The sequence below is a fragment of the Balaenoptera ricei genome, chromosome 19, assembly GCF_028023285.1.
Source record: "Balaenoptera ricei isolate mBalRic1 chromosome 19, mBalRic1.hap2, whole genome shotgun sequence".
NCBI classification, from domain to species: Eukaryota; Metazoa; Chordata; class Mammalia; order Artiodactyla; family Balaenopteridae; genus Balaenoptera; species Balaenoptera ricei.
Genome location: NC_082657.1, coordinates 58,435,890 through 58,462,653, shown reverse-complemented (window position 1 = coordinate 58,462,653; position 26,764 = coordinate 58,435,890). Strand labels below are relative to the sequence as shown.

The window sequence follows — 26,764 nt, the reverse complement described above, 5'->3', positions numbered from 1 at the left end:
TAAATGCTTTTTGAACAGTCTGAGTACAAAGCATAGCTCTGAAATATTCCAGTTGTATAACTGTGGGCAAGTCACATATCTTTTCCATGTCTTACTCTGTTCATCTGTAAAATGAAGATAATAGTACCTATGTCATAGAGTTGCTGTAATGACTAAATGACTTAACATAAGAAATGCACTTAGAGAGCTGCCTGGCACAGAATTTGAGCTAAATAAATGTTGGCTATGATCAGCATTATTAACATGAATATTCATTCCATCTCTGGCATTTGTTTAGTCATTCAATAAGTATTTATTCAGTGCCTGGTATTACATTAAGTGCTAGATTTATAACAATGAACAGTTCAGTCACAGTCTCTACCCTTATGGAGCATATAATTTTACTTTACCTAATAAACCAACACCAAAATTGTAAGATTTATGTAGAATTTGAAAATATATATATAGGGGGACGTTCTTGGGTTTTTTGCATTTATTTTTCTTTGATTCAGTTTCTGGGTCATTTTTTTTCTATGTAGAAAAAGTATTATCCAAAGGCCTGAGTGAAAGAGGAAATCACAGGAAAACCAGGCAAATAAGACTGATGGTCATGCTCTTAGGAGCTAGGCTTTGCTAACAAGGTCCAAACTGAATAAGAGACTTGGAGTAAAAAAGCAGTCAAGCCTCAATTATCTGTGTTAACTGGGGTTTGTGAGAATGGACAATGAAAGGAAGAAGATAATGCATCCTGATTTGCTGTCTTAAATCTCACAGCAGAAGCTAAAAAAAATAAGTAGCATACAGGGGCATCTGGAATGAGAGTGATGGACAGGGTGTGGTCTTCAGGAAAAGCCTAGTTATAGTTATTCAGACCATTCCTGGGGTCTCTTGGAGAACTACCATTGTTTACAGCTTTTTAACTTCAAAGGAAAGGAGTTGTAAAAAGTTGTTGTCAACAGAAGCCCAATTTGCCTGATATGATGAAGGGGTTGGTTGACAATGCACACCTTTTGTCAAAAGGATTTGCTGCACAAAGATAGAAAATTGAAGGAACCATCTAATTCCATAAATAGCTGGGAGGCAGGAGAAACTATGTAGACAACAAGGGAAGGAAAAGCCCCCTCTTGAACCTCAGGTCCAATTTTCTCTTATTGGTGTAAGAGACAAAGAACAGTGAGGAAGACTCTGTAATCTCCCCTTCTGAATTGTAAGAAGGATGGTGGCAAACCATTGGGGTCAATGGAGTTAGAGCAATACACTCAGGCCAACTGAAGGCTGCCTCTAATCAAGAAGGATATTTTTGAACTGTTGCCTGGAAGGCAGTCTCACATTTTTTAAGCCCTATTGGCCTTGAGTAGCCCTTGAATATTTGTATTTCTCCATCCCTTTAGGGAAACTCTTTCTCCACCTAAAGGTCTCTCCAACTGGCTACGTTCACCAGTATTTGGAGATTGGGAATTGCCAAGAGCAGTAAGAGGTCATCTTTGTTAGCATTTGAAATTTCTCTGCCTATATCTAAGTCTATTGATAAGTCATATTCTGAAATTGTATATGGGATATTATTTAAAGTACTTTTTCGATAATTTCTCTCTCTTTGCATGATAAAGAAGAGCAAGTGTTAACAAAATCTATTTTCTGTTAAAAAAAATCATATTTTGATGCCCACGTACCCACAGTATTTGCTTTTTGATTGTTGATACTTCTGGCCTTATAAGAAAGAAGCAATTCAGCAAAGCGTGGTTCTGTTGTGGACCCCACTAGGATGTAGGCACTCTTGTTGTTGTTGTTACAGTAAGTTCCCTACACATGAAGCTTCAAGTTACGAACTTTCAAAGATGTGAACGCGCTTGCGCATGTCCAGTCACGTGTTAGTTCACGTGTCTGGCATACATTGTCACGTGTGTGCATCCTCTACAAGTGGTTGTGCTTTTGTGTACTTTACAGTACTGTATAGAGTATAGTAGTATAGTATCTTTTTTTAAAATTTATTTTTGGCTGCGTTGGGTCTTCATTGCTGCGCACGGGCTTTCTCTAGTTGTCGTGAGTGGGGGCTACTCTTCGTTGTGATGTGCGGGCTTCTCATCGCGGTGGCTTCTCTTGTTGCAGAGCTCGGGCTCTAGGCGCATGGAGGATGAGAGCTACTACCCAGACATCACTGGATCGTTTTTTCAAGAGGGTAGATAGAATTGAATCCAGCAAGGAACCAGAACCTGTGTCATCAACATCAGGTATGAGTGAAATTGCAGCTTGCCCTTTGTCTCCTTTTGCTGACAATCCTGCAGCTCTACCATCTCCCACCTCCTTCCCTCCTCCAGTGAATAACTCTTCTTGCCTGTGCGCTTGATGCCAGCCCCTGTATGCCAGCTGTTGTACTGTACTATTGTACTTTTCAAGGTACTGCACTGTAAGATTAAAAATGTTTTATTTTTTGTGTTTGTTTTTTAAGTATTATTTGTGTGAAAAGTATTATAAACCTATTACAGTACAGTACTATATAGCCGATTGTGTTAGTTGGGTACCTGGGCTAACTTTGTTGGACTTAGGAACAAATTGGACTTACGAATGCACTTTTGGAATGGAACTCGTTCATACATAGGGGACTTACTGTATTATTATTACTGTTATTATTTTTAAGTAGCATCCCTAGAACGTAGAACTCGAGGGTTTCTGCTTCTGTTAACAGGAGCAGAAAAAAGACAAAATAAGCCTGATGAGGTTGGGCCCTGGCCAGAGGCTCATTCCTGTTTGTCTGTGTGATAGCTTGAGACTAGACTTGGCTTTGTCTGAACAAGCAATTGAGTTGAGGATCAAACAGCATCAAAGTGTGGCCCAAGAGGAGCTGCCACCCCGTCATTTGCCACAAATCAAGCCCGGCTCACAGAAACCTGCGTGGGCAGATAGAGGATATGGTTGGCTGGAGCCATAATGCTCTTCTTTGCTTTATTTTCTCCAGATGCTCAGGCTTCTTCCTTAAAAGTCTGGGTGAAGAACATGTAATTTAATTAACCCATGTGCTTGGTGGAGGGAGACTGAGTAAGTGGTACATCCTCTCAATGTTCCTTTGTTACCGAGTTTTCGAACATTGAGACCAAAAAACTAAATAGAGACAGTCCATGGTCTGTAATCAACAACTGTGCCCTCTTATCATTGAAATTTTTTTGTTTGTTCTTTCAGTCAGAATTGAGAACCAGACTTTTACAGGGTGGCCTAGGAGACATTTACATTTGAAAATCTTGTGCTGTTTCCAAGTGGTTCTACTTCCAAAGGTTTTATTCATGAGGAAAGTTTTTAAAAAGTGTCATGACAACACAGGGCTCCAACTACCAAAAATTTCCTTAGAATTCTCTCTCAGATTTATATGATTTTTAAAATTTCTAATCAGTTTGAAATTTTCCTACGTCATTTCATCTCCAATAAGAGCAGCCGTGCCAACTGGCAAAGACCATGGTGATCAGGTATCTTATTTCCACGTGCCAGATGAGAGGCAAGTTTAAAAAACACGTTACCACCTCAATACTTACACTTAGAATTCACTTGTATTTCATTTATGGTAATAATAAAAGATAGGAGGTTAGAAGTATATCAGAGAGCCTAGAAAAATATGCATTCTATCACATTATCTTATCCCATCAAAAATACTAGGTGAAAATTTCTCTCTGATGATTCTATATTCCTTTTACTTGAAAAGCCCCAAGCAGCTGTTGGAAAGCTAGCTGTGGATAGAACACTGGGCCTAGGGAATCACTGTCAGTTTGAATGCTGAGGTGCCACTTGACCTGCTCTACCACCTGAGACTGACCAACCTCTTGACTTCTCTGAGTCTCAGTTTCTTGACTCATAAAACAAGAATAGCACCATCTGTTTCAAGGTGTTGTTGTGAGGATCAAATCCATATAATAAATACTAAAATAAAATTTTAAATTATAACTTAAAAAGTATAAATGTAATACATTTTCACTAGACTCTAGGACTATGAAGATGAATGAGATAAGGTCTGAAATAAAGGAACTCAGGGCCTAAGGGACATTTGTATTTAGAAACCTTGTGCTGTTTCCATGAGGTTCTTTCTCCGAAGACTCTATTCATGATGAGAGTTTTTAAAAGTGTTGTGATAACACAGGACTTGTCCACCTACCTAAAATTTCTTTAGGAGTTTTTGCTCCGCTCTGCATTCATTTTTTATTCTCTAACCACGTTTTAATTTTCCTATGTCATTTCATAGTCTTTATAGTAGAATAGAAAAGCACTAGTTCTGTTGTAAATGTCAGTATTACTAAAATAGCAGGGACTGCATAGAATCAGAAGGCCCAGGCCCAATTCCCAATTCTGCCACTTGCTGACAGAATGATGACATTGGCTAAGTCACTCAGCATCTCTGAACCTGGGCTACTTCTGCATCGGCAAAGTAGGAACCAGATTACCAATGGCACAGGCTGGCTATGAGGATTAGAAAAACAGACGTATGTGTGAGAACATCTAAGACAATGTCCTGACATGTAGTAGGCCCCCAGTGAATGACTCTTTCCATTTCTCTTTCAAAATTTATGAATATTCCAGCAGAGTTCCACGGCAGCCCTGTCTAACTGATAGCCAAGTTCTGCTTGTGGCTATTAAGCACTTAAAATCCAGCTAATCTACATTGAGATGTGCTGTAAGTGTAAATACGTACTGCATTTCAAAGATTCAGTATAAAAAGAATGTAAAAAATTATTACTAATGTTCACCTGATTACTTATTGATATATCTTAGATAAATTATGTTTTAGGTTTTATATACATTGGGATAAATTTATTTATATATATATATATATATATATACACACACACACACACACACTTCAAAGATACTCTCCATATCTATTTAGATGTATCTCTATATGTATATATGTATATGTAGAGAGACAGAGATATATATAGAGAGAGATATCTATATAGATATGGAGAGTATCTATATAGATATACAGAAATAGATACAGAGATATATCTATATAGAGAATATCTATAACTACATCTATGAAATTTAACCTAATATGCATATATTGGGTGTGTGTATGTATATATAAAATATACAATATATACATTGGGTATATTTATGGTTAAATATATATGTTAAATATATACTATATATGGTTTAATATATACTATTTTATATTAGCTTTATTTATTTTATTTATTTATTTATTTATTTTGGCTGTACCGTGTCTTAGCTGTGGCATGCAGGATCTTCGTTTCAGCATGTGGGCTTCTTAGTTGTGGCATGCAGGCTTCTTAGTTGAGGCATGTAGACTCTTAATTGCAGCATGCATGTGGGATCTAGTTCCCCGACCAGGGATCGAACCCAGGTCCCCTGCACTGGGAGCAGGGAGTCTTACCCACTGGACCACCAGGGGAGTGCCTGGTTTAATATATACTATTAAAATTAATTTCATCTGTTTCTTTTTCTAATGTTACGATAAGGAAACCTAAAATTACATATGTGGCTCACATTGCTTTTCTATTGGCCCACACTTCTGTACAGCATAAAATCTTGAGTCTTCACAAGCCAAAAAGAAGCTACTTTTAGTTATCTAGACTTTCTATGAGATCAGTTATTTCTTCCCCAAGCATTTCAATTAAAATTAATCTTCAGAATATAGTTTTCTTAGATTCTGATCCACAAAGCAATCTGTTATCTACTTAAATTAATGAGTCGAAAGATGTCTCTTATCTATATTTGAATAGTATCCTGGAGCTAAGAATCATAAACATAACAATTTAGTTGTGTGTCAAAATGTAACAGCCTAATACCGTGTTCTACAGGCCCAATTCTTGGATCTGTACCAATATAATTTTGGAGCTACATATTTTCCCCAATTTGGGTGACAGTTAAATGGATACTAATTTTCCTTAATAGTAACTGGGGAGGCATTTGCCATGAACAGTGGTCCTCTGCAGGTTTTTGAAGTTATCACTCTTGTTAAATCAGAGCATATTACGTATCTACAGCTTTAACTCTTCATTTCTTTATGGCCACAGTAAATGCACAGATTGGTTCTCCACCATGGCGGTTATAAAACGCATTTCATGGGAGCAAGATCGATACCATTGACCAGCTTGACAGACTCCAAGCCGCTCCCAGTCAATGTGATAAGATCTGGAGACAAGGCTATTAATTTTACCATAAGCTGGTTGCTCTCACTCTCAAGAGATGCTTTAAACAAATGAAGTCAAGTCACATGGATGCGGTGTGACAGGCACTTTGGGAGTTAGATGGTATAGTGGCCAGAACAGAGAAGATTCAAATGGTTGGCTCAGGGATGATAAAAACTGGAGTTTATCTCAATAACGAAAGTGCAAAAATATTTTTGTCTAGAATGTGTGAGATTAGGAAAATTGGAAAAAAATATGCATAAGTGACAGCAACTGGGTACTTCAGTGAAGAATAAACAATTCGTGATTGAAAATCCTCTGTTAGCACTGGGTTAGGTACAATACATATTTTTCCAATTTCATGTACCCCATTATGGTATATAAGCAAGGCCAGGGTATCACTGTACAGATGAGAAAACCAAACCTCAAAGGAGTTAGGTGACTTTTCAGTGCCACATGACTAATAAGTACTAAATGTTTGATTAAATCCCAGTTTGGAGTCATTCCAGGTCCCGGTTAATTAATATCATCCACAACAATTCAGCTAAATGTCCCAGAGCACATACATATGCAGGAACAGAGGGGCACTCAGCCGCTGATTTTGAGATTCTAGATTTACCGTTCCAAGAGGTACTTAACAAATGGAACCTTAAGATTCTGCAAAGCAGTGGATTTAAAAGGTATAATCCCCCTGAGGATCAAGATGCATAATTAACAGCAATACTAATATTGGCTTCTGATCAGTTGATGACATATTTTATTTTAAATATTAAAAATAAAATCAATGGTTTCTCCCAAGTTGTTCCTTCCTCTAATTGCTCCTTTTATTTTATTTTTTTGGAACTATTTCCATCGCGATTCTTAGAACTGGATTAGGAGCCAAACTTATGTCTTTTAAATTGCATGTTTATAGTGGTAATGATCAAACAAGGTAAACAAGCCTTAAATTTTGCCTTTTCAATTTCTGTCATAACTTTCTCTGTTCATCTTATTTTTTTTCAGGAATTTTTAAAATGGCCAAAAAAGGGGGAAAATAATTTTTTTTTTTTTTGCATTTAATTTAAGCAACTTGATTAAGAGACCAGTTTCCCTTTCCTGAGAATACCATGCACTGACTTCCAGTTAAGAAGTGTAAATTGTTTGTAATTAACTTCTACATACTGCAAGTCTTTTGATGTTTGTTAAGTGAACCCATAGGAATAAAGAATCCTCTCTTGGAAGTTTAGTCAGTGTTTCACGTAAGTTCACGTATAATCTTGAATTCTCTAGGTTGTATAAGTGACAGAATTTGGTCTTATTGGAAGGGAGGAAGGATTGGGTTGTCTGAATTCGCCCAGTTCACTCACTGTGCATGTATCACAGTCTGACTCTAATGATACGAGGAGGAGGAATAACTGGCTTTTTCGTGGCCCCTACTTTGTGCTCGGCACTGTTCTAAATACTTCGCATACATTTACTCATTTAATCCTTGTGACATCTCTGTGAAGCTGATACTATTATGAGCCTATTCTACGTCTGAGGGAACTGAAGCAGAGGTGGCAAGCGTGGCACTGGGAATCATGCCAAGGCATCCAGCTCCAGGGCAGTGTTCTCAGCCTTCCTGCATGGAAGCCAGGGCCCTGAGTTCCAGAGCTCAGAATCGAGACGAAAACAAACACAGAAAAATGAGATGGTTAAAGTTTAAGGCTATGATGGGGGCCAGCCAGGCAGGGCTCTCTGAGGAGCATGGAGGAAAAATCACTTAACCAGCCAGGGGACAGTCAGAGAGGTGTCCCCGAAGAAGGGAAATCTTGGCAGGTCCAGAAGTTTCAAAAGAGTTAGCCCTGTCAATTGGTGCTGGCCATGGGGCAGCTGGGGCCATGGCGAAGAGGGCATAATCCAGACAGAGGAATGGCCAGCATGAACGGGAGGGAGAGCTCGGCCAGTTCAAGAAACCACATGTGGTTTGGTATTGGGGGGTGGGGGCAGAGTTCAATGCAGGGAGTGGTATGAAAGGAGGGACTCAATCTACTCATGCATTTATTCAAAAGACATTTACTGAACACCAACTATATGCCAGCACTGTGCCAGGTGCTGAAGATAGAGCAGTGGACACACCAGGAAGAAAGGAAGGAAAGCAGGGAGTGAGAGAGGGAAGTAGAAAGCAAACAGACTATATTCCTGCCTTCAGGGAGCTTATAGTCTCATCAGGGAGCCACACTTTAAACATCTAAATAAGGAAGTAAATGCTTAATTACCAACGGAGAAGAAGGCCAGGAAGGAATAGAACAGGTGCTAGAAGTGAGACTAGCAGGGGAGACCTTCCTTTGGAACGGGTACCAGGGAAGGCTCTTGGAGGAAGTAACATTTCAGCAGGTCAAGCCACTTAGAACCGAAAAGGAATCAGGCTAGACTGCAAAGGACCTTTTCACACATATATAAAGACTTCAGAATTCATCCCAAGGGCCAAACAGCCTGATGAGGAAGTAAGGGCCCATTAGGCAGAGGAGTGATGGGATCAGATTTGCACTGATAACCCCAGTCTGGGGGCAGGGAAGCCTGATTCAAGCCTGTAGCCTGTGGGCCTCCACAACTCTCCCTTCTGCTACATGCATGTCTCCTGCTTTGCTCATGAGACCCAGCTGCCTGGGTCACAGGTGTCTAAATTCTACAGTTGCTTAGAGCGTGAACTCCCACATTTCAAAATGTAGCTGGTAGGTACAGTCTCTTTAGCTCCCAAACTCAATTCAAAATAAATTCCTGCAAGCTCTGTGATGTTCTTACTTCCCAGCCTGACTTTACTGAGTTCTTATTTGACGTCAGAATTCGGTGCCATAATCTACAGTTATGGAAGCTACAAATTCTTAAGTTAGAAATAAATAAGTAAGTGGCATATTTTTTCCCCAGGCTTGAAACGTGTAAAGGAGGTTGATGAGTCCCATTTACACAGCAGGTAAAGACATCTCTATCCAAGATGCAAAAGGAATGAAACACAGAGCTTTTCCATGTAAACCTCTGGAGTTCTATATTCAAGGTAAAAATAACCAGCCAATTAATAAGTAAGTAAATAAAAGCAAATGCTCTCCTGTCTTCATGTTCACCATTGCCAGGCAGTGAGGGACAGCAGATCTGGTGGGGGCAAGCCACAGCCCTGTCCAGACATACTTCTGTGAGTCAAGTTCAGGATCACATTCCACAGGCTAGAAAACACCTTTGTGCACACATGGTTAACCTCGGCCCCCTCCTTAACCATCCCCCCTCGTCTGTCCAAAGACAGGGGATTCAACTGCTCCTCCACCCATGCAGATCTAAGATGATCTTACACGGACCAGGCAGGTACTAGCTTCTGGGTAACCCATTAAAAAGGCAGCAATAGCTTGAGCGTCTATAATTAAACCATTAACAATCAGACTTCACAGATTTGGGCTACAGGCTTTCCCGTGAAAAGGGGTCGCAGGGAGCAGGTAAGGTAAGAGAGGCACATCCTTTTATTAAAGAATTGCTGGGCTCCAGTTACTGCAGCTGAATTGGGCTTCACTGGGGTTACATTTTTCTTAGAGAATCCTTCCTTCCCAAACATAGTGATGTGAAACCAGCCACTGTGACATCTCTCCTGTTTTGATTGTGCTGGGTGCCCCAGTGCCCTTGTTTCTCTCTTTGGCCTCACTTTCTTCTTCTACCTCTAATCTCTGGTTTCTGTGTCATGGCCTCAGAGAGGACATTTAGCCCATGGTTCCTTATCCTTTCTCGAGAGGTTCTAAAATAATGCCATTGATGGGACATGTCACCTGGTGTCTGGTGCTGAGCCCAATGGAATGATTCTGTGATAGAGGCTCTATTCTTATCCCTGCTTCGTAGATGAGGATGTTGAAGTGCAGGGAGATGAGTGGCTTGCCCAAGGTCACGTAATCGTAAGTGGTGGAGCAGAAATTTGAACCTGCTTAAGTTTGACACCAAAGCCAAAGCCCCACCACTATGCTGCTTTTCCCCCAGATGTTTACCCAGATATCCATCCCTGTCTCTATCAAGATGTCCCCAGGAGCCACCAACTCAACGCATCGAAGCTGGACTATTCACCTTTCCCAACCACAATTCCCTGACTGGTCCAATCCATCTCCATCCTCCTAGGCTAGACAATTCGGAATCATCAGGACGCTGAATCTTGGCTCTTTCTTCCTTCAAACCACACCTTCCACTGGTTGTTCCCCTCCATCGCTACTGTATTGCTCTAACTCATGCCCTCACCTTTGGACCCATGGGTAGCCACCCAAGGGGCACAGTCTTCTGGTGGCAGGAAGGAGAACGGGTGGAGAGGCCAGAATCTCAGTCTCATTTCTGCCAGTTTCAAGCTAGGAGATCTTGGCCAAGTTCTCACATCTGTAGGAAGGGCTGCCATCAGCAGCCTCACAGGGGGTTGTGAGGGTTAGAAATAACGCCCATTAAAGCATACCCTGAGATGCACACACTTACGAGAGTCCCGCTAAACAATACAGGCTCTCACTCACCTCTTTGTGCCTCGGTTTACCCCAGATTGTAAAATGGGGACAGGAGCATGTGCCTCATCGGTGGTGGGGAGATTAGATGAGTCAGCCTCTGTGGCCCGTGGTGCAGCACCTGGCACACAGTAAGCGCCATGCACGCGTTGGCTGTCGTTACCAGCCCCACCTCCCCTGCCCTCTCGCTTCCCTAAAGGCACAGAGCAGCCTTCACCACTGCCTCCCTACTTGGTACTTAATCAACATACACGTTCACTTTCTCTCCCCATCCAGGAGCTGAGCTGACTAGTGTACTTATTGCTTTCCTTCTCTAGCAGCTGGCCCACTCTGCCACACAGAGTAGGGCTTCAAAAATACCAACTGGGCATCCGTTAAGGACTGTGCTTTCCTTAGAGGGATTCTCTGGCTAGCTATTTTGTTTTCCTTTTTCTTTTTTTGGACTTTTTGTATTATGGACACATCTGGGCAACTTCACAAGGCCGATTTTCAAACCTCACAGAATTACTGGAGGCAGGAGATGAATGCCCCGTTCAGCTGGAGCCTGGCCAACTGACCAGGACAGCAGCCTCCACTGTGCTTTATAAGAAGCAAACGATTGCAGCCAAGCTATGTGGACGGTGTGTTCAGAAAGAGACAAATGAGAAACAGCTGGGGCTCCAAGGAGCTTTGCCTCCAGAAGGGTGTCTTTCTGGAACTCAAGAGACCAGCTCTTCAAGACGGAGTCTCTTGGTAACGATCCTGGGTCTCCAAGCCCATGAAGGCGAAGTTTTGTCCTAAGAAGTGCCTCCAATCCCTCTGCTCTGCTTTGAGCTCAATACTATGACACTGTCTGTTCCAGATTTAAAGACGAGCTGTCAATCACGATGAACAATATTCATCTAAATACATCCCATCCTGCATGTGAACCCCCTTCTGTGAATCTCTGAGCCATTTACTTGTTCCCAAGAAGCACTTCGTGCTGCACATTCTGGCAGTTTTGTTGCTTTAGATATTTGGAAGTCATTTATATCACGAGTTAGTGAGATGCTGTGAAAATGACCACGGCTAAGTGAGAGATAAGCTTGCTTTTGTGGTGCCAATGGATTTCCACACTGGTATGTATTCACCAAGATCCTATTTTCTTTTGAAAATATCAGTGGCACACTGTGGATTCATTTGTAGCTTGCTACCTACCCTTAACTCAGATTCACAGATATGAAGGGGAATTATGGAGCTTGTCCAGTCCAGAGATGGCAAATATATTCCAGCCGTAGAAACATCTCTAAATGACCAATGGATAGTAGCTTCCAGAAGCATTGTATTGGGAGAGATACTCAGGTCAAGCCAGGGGTGATTAGCAATATCTGCCACGTATATGGTGACAGAGTGGGGCAGCACACATGCCACTTATTTGCCATTGAAGACTGTTTAACCCCTCTAGTCTGCAGATATATGATTCTTTCAAGATCACACAGACAGCATTGGCAGGAAAGCAACACTCACATTGTCATTTGTACTATCTCTGCTCCCCAGCTGTGGAATCGGTGTTCACTCCACCACTGAACAAAATTAGCAGATAAAGCAGGGTTATGGGGAACGTGGCAGATGGAGGAAGGCAGTGGGAATCACAGGCTTTAAAAAACTGGGTAAGAGCAGGCCAGCAGCATGTAGGAAAAGGCTAGCCGCACCAAGCTGGGGACATGCCATTATTATTGTTATTATTTTGCCTGGGTCTTGCTGTGTGTCTTCCCTTTCTATAATCGAGAAGCCACAGAGTCTCTGAACTCCTGGTGAAGCAGGAGTAGGTAAGTCCATTGTACCAAATGTTTCTGGATGACACAATCAGGAAGCCTGAAGGGCAGTTCGTGGCATTCCTAAAGTCACATGTGTGCAGGGGCAGAGATCTGCATACATATGCATGTGGAAAGGAATGGGCACCAGTGCATGGCAAAGGGGCAGCGCCATATGCCATGGTTGCCTCATATACAACTCCAGTGGGCGACTCTGGTTCTTGCCTGCCCAACATCCATTTCCCTTCCTTAGATGACGGCATCCTAACTTACTTTGAGTAACTAACGACCCTTTTTTTCACTCTCAGTCTATATACTTTAGGTGGGGCTGAGTCTACCCTCATTTGGGGGCAAGGCATGTGACCCAGACTTAGCCAACCAGAGCCTCAGGACCAAATGGACACAGTAACTGGCTCAGGGATGGACACACGCTCTAAGGAGAGCCAATGAGATTCGGTTTCAAGCTTGGGTTGGCAGTATCAGGAAGAGATGCTCTCTCAGGTGACATCAGACTGAGAAAATGAAGTGGAGCTGCTGAGACCTCCACACAGGGAAGCAGGGATGGTTGGGACTGTCTAAGAGTAAAGACAGTAGAAGGAAAATGGAACCACAGATGGATAAGACCAAAGCTGATGCCGTCATCTGGGCACGGATACATAGCCATGCTAGCAGGCAAAGCTATCCCTGAAATATTTGTCACATGACCCCAAAAATTCCCCCGGCCACACTGTTTTTTGAGTTAGGTTTCTATCATTTGTAAACAACAAAAGAATCTTGACCAATAATAAACCAAAGACCCATTTTCCCCAAAAGACATACAGACCGCAATGTTCCTCCTTGGACCCAACTTATCCCAAGCAGTTATATTACCTGCAAGGAGCCCCGGATGTCTTTCCCTCCGACAATCACGAGTTCTGCCATGTCTTCCGCACGGGGAGTCCGGGCGTGGACGAATAGAGTCTTGCCCACTGCAGTTATGTTTCTCAGGGCGACTAAGCTGCCATCATTGTTCACCTTGAAGTATGGGCTTGAGACCTCATAGTGTAGCTTGTCATTTCCCTTACAGTCACTGAAGGTCACTGGCAAAAACAAAACACATGAACAGAAACAGGAGTGTGAGTAGGTTGGGCAGCTCAGTCCTGGAGCTATCTTTGACCATTAAATGTGGATTACCACTCTGCATTCCAGATCCACGAATGCTGCCCCTTATCCCACAGCACCCTCTTGTAGCCATATGGCTTTGACTGTGCTGAAGGACCTCACTCAATCAAGAATCATCCTTAATCACCTCCCATGGCCCAGGCAGGTGCAAAGCCCTTTGATGCACAAAGAGAACCTCTTCCCTGCCCTGGAGTGTAGTGAGTTAAGCGTACAGTCAGATATGGTGGAGTGATGTTTGAGGACACAATCTCCTCCCTTCTGTATGAGGTGCTGTGGCAGAACCAGAGAGCTCAGGAGCCTTGAGGGACAGCTTCATAGACAAGATATTTGAGCTGGGTCTTGAAGATGAACGGGAAATTAGAAGGCCCCTAAGAGGGTATTGGGGTTCTAGGTTACTCAAAGGCATGGAGGTGGTGAAGTAACAAAACAGACTCAGAGAAAGAGAACTAACTCAGTGCACTGGGATCAGAGGTGGACTTGAAATGATGCAGGGATGGGGAGGTGGAGAGGCTGGAAATGAAGCTGAACATGTCCTTTAGATACAAATTAGGAAATGCCGCTAAGTTAGGAGGCTGCCTCATAGCCCTGAACTATTTTTAGTGTGGACAGGGTCAAGGTCAGGTGTGTGTTCTGGTCCATAGCCCTGAACTATTTTTAGTGTGGAGAGGGTCAAGGTCAGGAGTGTGTTCTGGTTCCAGGGTAGATCAATGCTTCCCACGGGGCTGGGGTGTATCGGAATCACATGGGAGATTTGTTTTTTAAGTACTGAGCACCCAGTCCAAAGATTCTAATTTAGTATCTCTGGGTTCTAGAGAGCGGTTTGGAGAAGGGCAAGAAGAGAAGCCAAGAAAACTGTTAGTTTGGTGTCATACCCATGATGCCTGGCCCAGATTAGGACAGTGGCTGGATAGATGTGAGGGCACTTCCTACAGCTGCATGGCTAGGTTGTGTCCGAGAAGCAGCCGTCCTGGCGGAACTGCATGGAGCTCGGGGCCGTTACCATGAGCAGCAGCTGTGACAGCTGATCTATCACGCTTCCCTCTGCAGTGCATCTTAGTGCATCTTAGTGCATGATTCTGTTACTACAGGTATCACCACTTATTGTCTGTACGTGTGTGTGCCCGTCTGCCTTCCTCTGTAAACTCTGGGGACCCTGGGGGTAAGCGTGGAATTGTATTACCTGCTTTCTTCCCCACCCCCACTTTTGTTTTCTTAGCTCTCTGCTAAACAGGCTCGTTTGTTCGTTTACTAAACCTTTAATTGGAGCATAACACAGATACAGAAGAGCACACAAATCAGAACGCACAGCTCAATGAATTTTTCACAAAGTGGGCACATCCGTGTACCCAGTGCCCAGCCCTAGACACAAAATATTACCAGCCCCCCCTTCCTCCCCCTCCCTGAGTAAAATCCCTACCCTCCTCCCCAAAGGCTACACTATCCTAACTTCTAATACCATAGATTAGTTTCATTTGTACTTGCACTTCATGCAAATGGAATCGTAGAGTGGGTGCTCACTTGTGTCTGCCTCTTTCACTCAACATTATGTTTGTAAGATTCATCCAAGTGGCTGCAAGTAGCGCAGTTTATCCTCGTCAGTGTATAGAATTCCATTATGTGGCGATACTGCGTCTATTTATGTACTCTACTGTTGATGGGCATATGGGCTATTTCCAGTTTGGGGTTCTTAAAATATTACTACCAGGAACCTTCTTGTGTGTCTTTTAGTGATAATATCTACCTGGGTCCAAGTACACTGTTAAAGCCATATAATTGTCTGCTGAATTAAGCTGATCTTTCTATTCTGGGACCATAATTCTTATGGTGATAATAACCATTTTAGCTGATCATTATAATGGCTAATGTGAATTGAACACTTTCTACACATGAGACTCAGTGCTAAGCATTTTACGTACATGACCTTATTTAATCTTTACAACAGTTTTGACCCCCTCCCTCCACAGTCTGTAGATAAAGTAACTGAGGCTTCTGAGAGGGTGAAGGAGGTGCCCAGCACGCAGTCTGTAAATCATAAAACCAAGATTTGAACCCTGGTCTGTCTGCTTTTCACCACTACCTGATCTCAGTAAAGACAAAGCCCTGTTGTAAAACACTCCCCTCCTGAAATCCCAGCAGAACCTGCATATAATGACGTGCGTCCCCAGCTCAGTCCTGCTCCCACGTTCCCGCCCAGCCCGGAAGCACTTCACAGGGTGCCAGTGCCACCTCGAGGTCCCTCTGTGTCAGGGCTCCAGCGCCTTTCCTGGCTGCCAAGTCAGCTCTAGGGGCTTCTCTGTAGTGTACACACATGGGATCTCTTGGGAGTCTGCAGTTCTCAGACACTTGTTCACTTCCTCTGACCATCTTCGTAGCTAGGAGCGATTGGGCGTGGCTGGGTCCAGGTTTTGGAAGTGAACTACGAAGGAGAGACATGGCGGTTGCTTTCACTGTCACCATCAGTTAGCATCAACCCACTGAAGGCACACTGCTCAGATGACCGGGCCCGCTTGGGAACTTGTTGTCTATTTTGCCAGGAGGCTGGTTCTGGCCTTAGTCCCTGGGCAGGATCAAAGAAGACAGTCTCAGCTGGGAAGGGATGGAGGCTAGGGAAGGCATACAAAGGCTAATATGGTTTTTATCACCACAATAATTATCTTCCCAGAATAGAAAGACTCTGTAGGGGTTCTAGTTTCACAGGTAAATTCCTTCCTTCTTCCCTTCCTTCCTGTCTTTTCTCTTTCCTTCCTTCCTTCCACAAATATTTCCTGAGCCCAGGTTATGCCAGATGTTGGGGTTATAATGTTGAACAAAGATGGACACAGTCCCTAGCTTGAAGTCTAGTGTGAGGGTGGAGGGGTGGGGATGGACATTAATAGGGGACTTATTACAGGCAGACAGAACCACAACATGTGGAATGGCCCTGGGGCATTCAGGGAGCTGCAAATAAGCCAGCGAGATGGGCACAGAGAGCAAGGGAGAAAGCAAAGAAGAGATAAGCTGGTCCAGGAAATGTGGGGTCTGGAAGGCCACATAAAGACGTATTTCTTGAAGGAAATTTGGACCCGTCCATCACAACTGTAGAACCGACTTCCCTCCTCTTGAGTCTCATACAGTTCTGGCTCCCCACGCAAAATAAAGCTCAGCACTCAAGGCCCTCCCTGTCCAAGCTGTCCACTGGCCCCCCACTGGCATCCATCTTCGCTCTGTGTCTCCCACGTTACCCACTTCCGCACCTCCCGACAGCTATGCTACTCTCCTACCCCTTCGGTGGATTGTATTGCTCCCTCTGTGCAGAAGGTAAATACTTCCCAGCTTCTTCACCCTGTTAACTCTATCATTACCTCATCATTAACTCTATCATTCTTGGAGAGTCAGCTTGGGCCACTTCTCCAAATATCCTCTTTGTGTTGCCAGCATTTCCTGTACATAGTGAATTTTATATCATATCATATCAACAGGTCCACTCTATGTATCTATTTTCCCCATCAGAACCAAGGGCAGAAATTGGATCTTATTCTTTTATTCATCTCCAGCAATGAACAGAAAGCTTTTCCATACAGGAGGCCATCAATAACAATTCCACTTAATTACTCTCTCGGGGCTAAATGATGCCCTAGTGGTGGTGGAGCAGGGGTCCCTCTTCCATACTGGGCGCAGAAGATACTGCAGGCAAGGCTGGGAACTGAGAAGGAAGGCCCCTCATCACCTCTTGTCTCGGTTGAGCCCAGCAGTGGAGCCAGGTAGGAAATGAAGAACTCAGCCACGGTCTCCCCTTAGTTCCCCAGGCTCTGTGTGCATCCATTCATGACAGCACTTAGCCTCCTGTGCTTAGCTTTGACTTAGCTCACTGGTGGAAGTCAGGGGTGGTGCCTTATCTTCCCTCATAATCCCAATTAAGCTTCGCATAGCCACTAAGCATAGTTGGGATCGGTGTGTGAGTGTTGAATGAAGTTTTGACAAAGAACAGTAACTTGTTATTTACTGAGTGGCATCTGAGTGCCAGGCTCTGTGCCCAAGACTGTACATTCAGTCTCTCCTTTTAGCCTCATAGCAATTCTAATCTATAGCAGCATTTCCCAACTTTTTTTCATTATCTCCCCTGACCCAGGAGCGTTTTTAGATGTTTTTGTCTAATTGCCACCATTCTCATGAATTGTCAATGTCATACTGTATACCAGTTTATTTACTGCATGTATATGTGTACTCTACACACACACAAAGTACAATTTTTGCCTCTCTCCCAAGAACCCATGTCACCCCTTTGGTGACATAAAGCCCCACTGAGAATGCATAATCTATAAGCATCATTTCCATATTATGGGAGAAAAGACTGAGCCTTGGAGACACTAACATGCTCAAGGCCACACACCCAGAAAAGGCAGACACCTGGTCCCAGTCTGATCAGACTGCATCTATAGTTCAAGCTCTCAGCACCTCCATTTCCCAGAAATGATAAATGAGAGGAAAAAGGGCAGCTGCCCCCATCCTGTCCCCTCAGGCCTCTCACCGATCCCTCCAGGTCGTCAGAGGTACCAGGTGAGGGCATACTGAGAGACCACATCTACATTCAGGACCTGGCACACAGTAGGCCCTCAATATATGCTAGCTCTCTTCCCAACTTGTGCTATCAAGTAACTAGGGTTGCATAATTGGGTCTTATATATTTTAGACACCTTTTACCAGTTCAGGAGTGAGTGCTTTAGACTGTGGGCCTTTTTCAAGCCTATGAGAATCACCTAGAGAATATTTTTAAAAAGTAGCAATACCTGTCCCAACTCCGAACCGAAATTCTAACATAGCTAGGCTGGGGTCCAGGCACTAGTATCTCTTTAAGACTCCCCAGATGCATCTAATGCAGCCAGGGCCAAGAACTAGGACCTTGGACAATGGATTCTTTGTCAAGATGCCAGGTTTCCACATTTCCCAGCGATTCCTGGCACAGAGAAGAGGGTGGGGACCTATCATGCCAGGAACTGCTATTCTCGTGCCCTAAGAAGAAGCAGTTTTAATGGTAGGTTTCTAAGCCGTTTTCCAATCCTGGCTCATGTGTAGTGGCCCTGAGACCTTGGGAAAACCACCTGTCCCTTTAACCAAGGAACAAACAACAGTACCTCCCCTCATAGGTACTATAATTCTTACGGTGAGCATTAAACAAGATATGTACCTAGGTACATAAAGCACTTTGGACAGACCCTGGTGCCCCATGAATAAGAACTATTCTCATCGTTAGTCCTGTAATTCTGGACATTAAAGGAGCTTCACTTTCCTTTTCTACACAGCTTCCTTCTTCTAGCTGGTTTTCTGCCTGCCTCCTGGGTCCTTCCACCTCCTTCTTGTCAGGCACCCATGTTCTGGCCTATGCGGTTACCATGGGAATGGTTACTACAGACATTTCTGCTGAGGCTAAAGGAGTGAGGCAGATGATTCTGATCCAAACTTGCTCATCTTTGGATCCTCCCACTTTTCTTGGCAAAGCCCTATCTGTCTCACATGAGAAGTCATGAAGGAAAAATGACATCAAAGGAGTGAAATTACAGTGCCTGCCCATAGTGGACGCCACAAAGTGATGTTAAATATTCTTCAAATGGATTGTTTGTAGAGATAACAGGCCAAAAATCCAAGTCATTCCTTTTTCTAAAAGAGCGACGCTGTGCTGAGAATCTTCTATTCATGATTGCGGTGAATCCTTACGTTACCCATTTGAGGTGAGGACTTTTTTCCTCTGGCAACCGAGACCTAGCGTGGCCGAATGAGGTTCAAGTCAGTTAGTCTAGGCTGGTCTGCCTAAGCAAATGTGCTCCTTCCTTCAACCAACTAGCTTCCAGATTCACAGTCTAGCCATACTTTCATACCTGATCTATTATTCATTTAATATTTTTCTTTTAATTGACTCACATTTTCATTTACAAAATTATTTGAAGATAATCTTTATAGTACATGATGAATGTGCCAAATGTGTTTTTTCTAAAAATGTTAAAATAAATTTAAGAAGTCAAGTAAAAACATATGTTTGTCCATGTATGCACTAAAACCCTCACAGTGATGTGTGTTCCATTCTCCAGAAATGGTGGCTTGGGCTATATTCCTCCCTCATTTGAACAAATGCATGCCTGGCTCTACCCTACTCAGACTTAAAATCTAGGAAGGCTCTGATATAATTATATATGATTATCTGATATAATCTAGGAGAGCTTCTGATATTTGAAATAATATATACAACGTGAGTAATGAGGTCATGAGAAAGACACAAACCTTAGAAAAGGCACAAATCTAGACCACGTCAACGATCGTGTTTTAATATTAATCAAAACAGAAATAGGTCACAACACTCTTTGTTTCTTCTTCCTCCTGAAGGAAACAGACTCTACTTCCCCACTGATTGTAATCTCACCTTAAATTTCCTATTACAGGGCACAATTGATAGGATCAGCCCACATTGTCTTACATTATGAACTTTGTTGACACAATCAAAATATCAGTGATTCTCAAACTTTTAAATAGAGATCAAGCCAGTGCATGTTTCAGGGTGCAGAGTTCAAAGAACATATGAAGGATGAAATTGAATAGTCTATGTCTATTTTTTTTTTTAAAAATAGATGTTTCTATAGAGACAACCTCCTAAGTAGCTCAGAATAACACCATGAAGATAATTGAAAGGAAAAATTCTAATAAACAATTAAACTTGTGAACAAATATTGAAAACCTCTATCTGAGGGGGAAAAGGAGCTATCTGTACTATTCTGAACCTACAAAGGACTTCCTTACATAGTTTATCACTGGCATTTAAAATAGCTTCTGGAAAAAAAATTATACATATAATATACTGTACATGGGGATTTATTGGAATCAATTGCACAACATCATTCTTTGAGATAATCTTTGAACACCCCAGGAGACGAAAGGGGGGAAGTAAACAATCCCCACCTGGGGGAAAAATGCAAATTAGGCGAATGGCACCACTCAGAGTTTCAATTATGCTTTCAGCATGTTTCCACTCAAAATGTCCTCTGGGCTTAATGCAAATGTCAGAAAAAGACAAACTTTAGCTGGGAGACAAAACCACAATTGAATTGGGAAGTTTGGCTTGTGAATTAAGGGGCTTAATCTTCCTGACCTTGATTTTATGCTTTTCTATTTCTTTCTTCTGAATGTGGTTCTTAGGGATGGAAATGGAAAAGGCATAGAATCCTTACCATCTAGAAACGTGTGAGGAAGCAAATTAAGCCATATTATGATCCCAGAAAATGTAACAATGCAGATGGATTTAAATTTACCTGCAAAATATAGAGCAGGCCTGCTCATGTAGATAGGTATGAACTAAATATGGAATCTGTGCTATTCTTATAAGTGCTTCGGGGTGAGTCTGTGATCCATGCACTCGTATCTTACATGGGCAAATGGTCCTAAATACATTATTCACATTTGTACAGACTGGTCTACACATAACTTTAGGGCCTCTCAGAGTTGGTGGCCTGGTGGAGTCTCGGTGGCCAAGACTCCACCTGTACCCGTGTGTGGGGATATGTGACGATCAGTAGTAGTGTGGGGTTGGAACCAGTCAACCTGGGAGGTGTATTCCTCCCACAGTCAGACGCACTTGGATCTACTTCTAGCAAACTATACTTGCACACAGAAGAGAATGGCTGTTTCAGCAGTATGCTGGTTAAAAAAAAGAAAACAAACAAAAAAAAAAATGCAGAATGTATGTCGTTTACTCCCTCTTAAGACTGTACCACATATCCTGGTACTCATAGCTCAGTTAGTCAAACAGAATTCAATTGCTCCAGTTAGCATGGAGGGCCTGCATATCCATTGATCTGCAGAGTCTTCGCTGGGGCATGGAAAGCCATGTCTTTCTAACAACTGAAATAGCACTTGGTTCAGAAACATCAGATGGACTCTGCCCAGGATACAGACCATCACTTAATTGCTTTTCACATCCTCAGTAGGGTCCAACTTTCTCTGAAAGAACTCAAAGGACTTTAGTCCAGAGGCTCTTTGGATTTGCCCAAGTGAGAGAAACAGAAAACATTTCCTTCGGTTTCTCAGAACACCCTCATTACTCAAGACTTCTAGTCAATCAAGGTTTCATTACCATATGTTCAGTCCCACCCACGGTGGACCAGATCCCTGTATGATACATCCTCCAGCCTTGATTCTGTGTACCCTCCTGATTGCTGAATGCACGGAACCATATCCTGTGTTCCATGTTTGGCCTGGAGTCAGCACTGACATCCACAGAGCTTCTGTAAGGTTCTCGGCATGTTCCTAACCACGACTGATTATCCCAGCAGTGGATTTCACCTCCAAAGGCTTTGTAGATTTGATAGGTGCAGAATGCACATAAAACAGTCTTAATACATCTCATGTGTCAATCCCAAGTTTGATAAAATAGAGTTTCAATTCTATCATGTCAGCCAAAGACATCATAATGAATGATTCCATCAAGTGGTCTTCAGCAGAAACCTATTTTTTGCCATGTAAACCCTTAAGGGGCTCCTCCTGGAAAAAGAGCCCACATCTGCCTGCAGGGGATTTTCTCTACCTACCATTAAAAACTGAGCTGCTAGCTCTGGATTTAGTCTTTTCTGCCAGGGTCTTACATTTTCCTCTTGCTACTGATTTTTTTTTTAAAACACAGCAGGTTGTTTTCTGAAAAAATGCTACGCATTTTCTATCCCATGGTGGTTATAATCACTATGAATTTGTATCTCAGGTTGGAATTTATATGGCACAGTGCCTGACACAGTACATACTCAATCCTGTTTGTTGAACGAATAAATAGCAGAACTGTAATTTGGTAGATAAGCAAATTTGAAACTCCCCAAACAAAACTGAGAAGGATGGCCCAAACTCATGTGAAGATTTGAGTAAGGTGACTTGAAAGTCACCTGATCATTGAAACAGGAATCACTGATTCAGCAACTTTGAGAATCACCAAGTCTCAGATTTACAGAGATTCCCTCTGATTTCATATTACTAGCCTATGTCTCTTACTTAGTCCTTAGTTTTTGATTTATCTAGTAATTACGTGCACACATGTCTCCCTCTCTGAGTATCTATAGGGTAAGTTAATGAGAAAAGAAATTTGCTCCACTATAACTTATATTTGATATTGTTGTTGGAGCTGTCTGGAGACATGTAGCAGAGTGTCCTGGCTGAGCCTATATTGAGATTCAGATCCTGACTGTGTGTGATGCTCTGGCAGTACCATGATTTCCCAAATACCCCTATACCCCATGAGCAGACATACATATAGAGAAAGGGACCTTTAAGAAGGTGGACCACAGAGGTGGCAGAGTCAAGATGGCAGACTAGGAGGACATGGAGTTCGCATCTCTGCAAAACTAGAGCACCTACCAGGCACCAGTGGGGGACCACAGACACTTAAGGGGATGGGAGGAACCCCCAGCGACCGGGTAGGACTTGGGGGGGAGCGAGTGGGGAGGAGAAGTGGAAGCGGGATGGGACTGGTGCCCCTGAGGGGAGGCTAGGGGAGGGGAAGGGATACAATGCTCAGAGGGGGGAAGTGGGGGCACCGCTGGGAGGGCAGAGGATCAGAAGGGAGCGTGGCCAGCATTTCCCCTGCCCACCTGGGCCCCCGGGAGCTTGCTGAGATCCTAGGCCTGATCCTCTGCCCACCGAGGCCCCCTCCGGCCGCATAGGTGCCGAGGGAGTGGGAGGGAGGGAAGGCGGAGCAAATGTAAAGGCCGGACAGACGGGACCGGCACCCCTGAGGAGCGGCTGTGGGGGGAGGAGTTCCCACACCCACCGGGGCCCACCCATGGTTAGGGGTCCAGTGGTGACTGGGGAGACTCTCAGGAGGGCGGGGGAACAGAAGGGAGCGTGGCCAGCGTTTTCCCTGCCCACTTGTGCACCAGGGAGCCTGTTGGGCTCCCGGGCCTAAACCCACGCCTTCGGAGGCTCCCTCCAGCAGCACAGAGCCTAGGCCCCGCCCCTACACCCCCACCCAGGGCCCTACCTCTGCACGGGGCACTCCGAGACCCCCTCTGAGACCCCCTCCAACCGCCCACACACCCTCACCCAGGCCCTTACCTCCAAACCCTGCAACTCCACACTCAGAGGCCTGCCTCAGACCTCAGGCCATACTGCCTTTCAGCCCACCAGACAGGTCCTGAGCCTAGGCCACGCCCCCAAGGCCTTTTCTGGCCAGGAGTGTCCTGAGCCTAGGCCCCGCCCCACACTTAAACGGCACCCCAGCCTAGGCCCCACCCCACCCTAAACCCCGCCCCTGCCTAAGTTCCACCCCCCCACCCCACCCTTCTTTTTTCTGTTGTGGTTCTGTTTTACCTTGCTGTAGTTGTTAAAATTATATTTTTATTTTTCCTAATATATTTTTTATCTTTCTAATTTTGTTTTATTTTTTTATTCCTTGTTATTGTATTGTTCCTTTTTTTTTCTTTCCTTTTGCAGCACCGCATGGCTTGCGGGATCTTGGTTCCCAGGCCAGGGGTCAGGCCTGAGCTCCTGTGGTGGGAGAGCTGAGTCCAAGCCACTGGATTAACAGAGAACCTCAGACTGCAGGGAATAGTAATCGGAGTGAGGCCTCCTGGAGGTCCTCATCGCAGCACCAAGACCAGGCTGTACCCAACTGCCTGCACACTACAGTGCTGGATGCCTCAGGCCAAACAACCAGTAAGACAGCAATACAGCCCCACCCATCAAAAAACACAGACGACAAAAAAATATGTTACAGATGAAGGAGCAATGTAAAAACCTAAAAGACCAAATAAATGAAGAGGAAATAGGCAACTCACTTGAAAAAGAATTCAGAGTAATGATAGTAAAGATGATCCAAAATCTCAGAAACAGAATGGAGAAAATACAAGAAACGTTTAACAAGGACCTAGAAGAACTAAAGAGCAAACAAACAGTGATGAACAACACAATAACTGAAATTAAAAATACTCTAGAAGGAATCAATACCAGAATAACTGAGGCAGAAGAATGGATAAGTGAGCTGGAAGATAAAATGGTGGAAATAACTGCCATGGAGCAGAATAAAGAAAAAAGAATGAGAAGAATTGAGGACAGTCTCAGAGACCTCTGGGACAACACTAAACACACCAATATTCAAATTATAGGGGTCCCAGAAGAAGAAGAGAAAGAGAAAAGGTCTGAGAAAATATTTGAAGAGATTATAGTTGAAAACTTCCCTAACATGGAAACTGAAATAGCCACCTAAGTCCAGGAAGCGCAGAGAGTCCCATACAGGATAAATGCTAGGAGAAACCCACCAAGACACATATTAATCAAACTAACAAAAATTAAATTCAAAGAAAAAATATTAAAAGCAGCAAGGGAAAACCAACAAATAACATAGAAGGGAATCCCCATAAGGTTATCAGCTGATTTCTCAGAAGGAACTCTGCAGGCCAGAAGGGAGTGGCAGGATATATTTAAAGTGATGAAAGGGAAAAACTACAACCAAGATTACTCTACCCAGCAAGGATCTCATTCAGATTCAATGGAGAAATCAAAAGCTTTACAGACAAGCAAAAGCTATGAGAATTCAGCACCACCAAACCAGCTTTACAACAAATGCTAAAGGAACTTTTCTAAGAGGCAAACACAAGAGAAGAAAAAGACCCACAAAAACAAACCCAAATCAATTAAGAAAATGGTAACAGGAACGTATATATCGATGATAACCTTGAATGTAAATGGATTAAATATTCCAACCAAAAGACTCAGACTGGCTGAACAGATACAAAAACAAGACCCGTATATATGCTGTCTACAAGACACCCACCTCAGACCTAGGGACACATACAGACTGAGTGAGCGGATGGAAAAAGATATTCCATGCAAATGGAAATCACAAGAAAGCTGGCGTAGCAATACTCATATCAGATAAAACAGACTGTAAAAGACTGTTACAAGAGATAAGGAAGGACACTACATAATGATCAAGGGATCAATCCAAGAAGAAAACATAATAATTATAAATATTTATGCACCCAGCATAGGAGCACCTCAAAATATAAGGCAAATACTAACAGCCATAAAAGGGGAAATCGATAGTAACACAATAATAATAACACCCCACTTATACCAATGGACAGATCATACAGACAGAAAATAAATAAGGAGACACAAGTTTTAAATGACACAACAGAACAGATAGACTTAATTGATATTTATAGGCCATTCCACCCCAAAACAGAAGAATACACTTTCCTCTGAAGTACACATGGAACGTTCTCCAGAATAGATCACATGTTGGGTCACAAATCAAGCCTTGGAAAATTTAAGAAAATTGAAATCATATCAAGCATCTTTTCCAACCACAATGCTATGAGATTAGAAATCAATTACAGGGGAAAAACTGTAAAAAAACACAAACACATGCAGGCTAAACAGTGCACTGCTAAATAACCAAGAGCTCCCTGAAGAAATCAAATAAGAAATAAAAAAATACCTAGAAACAAATGACAACAAAAACATGGCAATCCAAAACCTATGGCATGCAGCAAAAGCAGTTCTAAGCGGGAAGTTTATAGCAATTTAAGCTCACCTCAAGAAACAAGAAAAATCTCAAATAAACAATTTAAACTTACACCTAAAGCAACTAGAAAAAGAAGAGCAAAGAAACCCAAAGTTACTAGAAGGAAAGAAATCATAAAGATCAGAGCAGACTAGAGTCCGTGAGCCACAACTACTGACCCCACGTGCCACAACTACTGAAGCCCACAAGCCTAGAGCCCATGCTCCACAGCAAGAGAAACCACCGCACCGCAACAAAGAGTAGCCCCCACTCGCTGCAACTAGAGAAAGCCCACGTGCAGCAACGAAGACCCAACGCAGCCAAAAACAAACCAAAACAAAAAAAAAAAGATCAGAGCAGAAATAAATGAAATAGAAATGAAGAAGACAATAACAAAGATCAATAAAACTAAAAGTTAGTTCTTTGAGAAGATAAACAAAATTGATAAACCTTTAGCCAGACTCATCAAGGAAAAAAGGGAGGAGACTCAAATCAATAAAATTAGAAATGAAAAAGGAGAAATTACAATTGACACCACAGAAATACAAAGGATCATAGAGACTACTACAAGTAACTATATGCCAATAAAATGGACAACCTGGAAGAAATGGACAAATTCTTGGAAAGGTACAACTTTCCAAAACTGAACCAGGAAGAAGTAGAAAATATAAACAGAACAATCACAGGTAATGAAATTGAAACTGTAATTAAAAATCTTCCAACAAACAAAAGTCCAGGACCAGA

At 42.9% G+C, this 26,764-nt stretch overlaps 1 protein-coding gene across 1 annotated transcript in view; it reads right to left on the bottom strand.

The window, feature by feature from the left end:
• Window positions 1–26,764, bottom strand: part of CDH13 (cadherin 13) — a 1,051,470-nt gene that overhangs the window by 649,314 nt on the left and 375,392 nt on the right. The window contains exon 3 of the mRNA XM_059904794.1: window positions 13,222–13,430. Coding sequence (XP_059760777.1) covers window positions 13,222–13,430 — 209 coding nt within the window. The remainder of the gene's footprint in view (window positions 1–13,221; window positions 13,431–26,764) is intronic.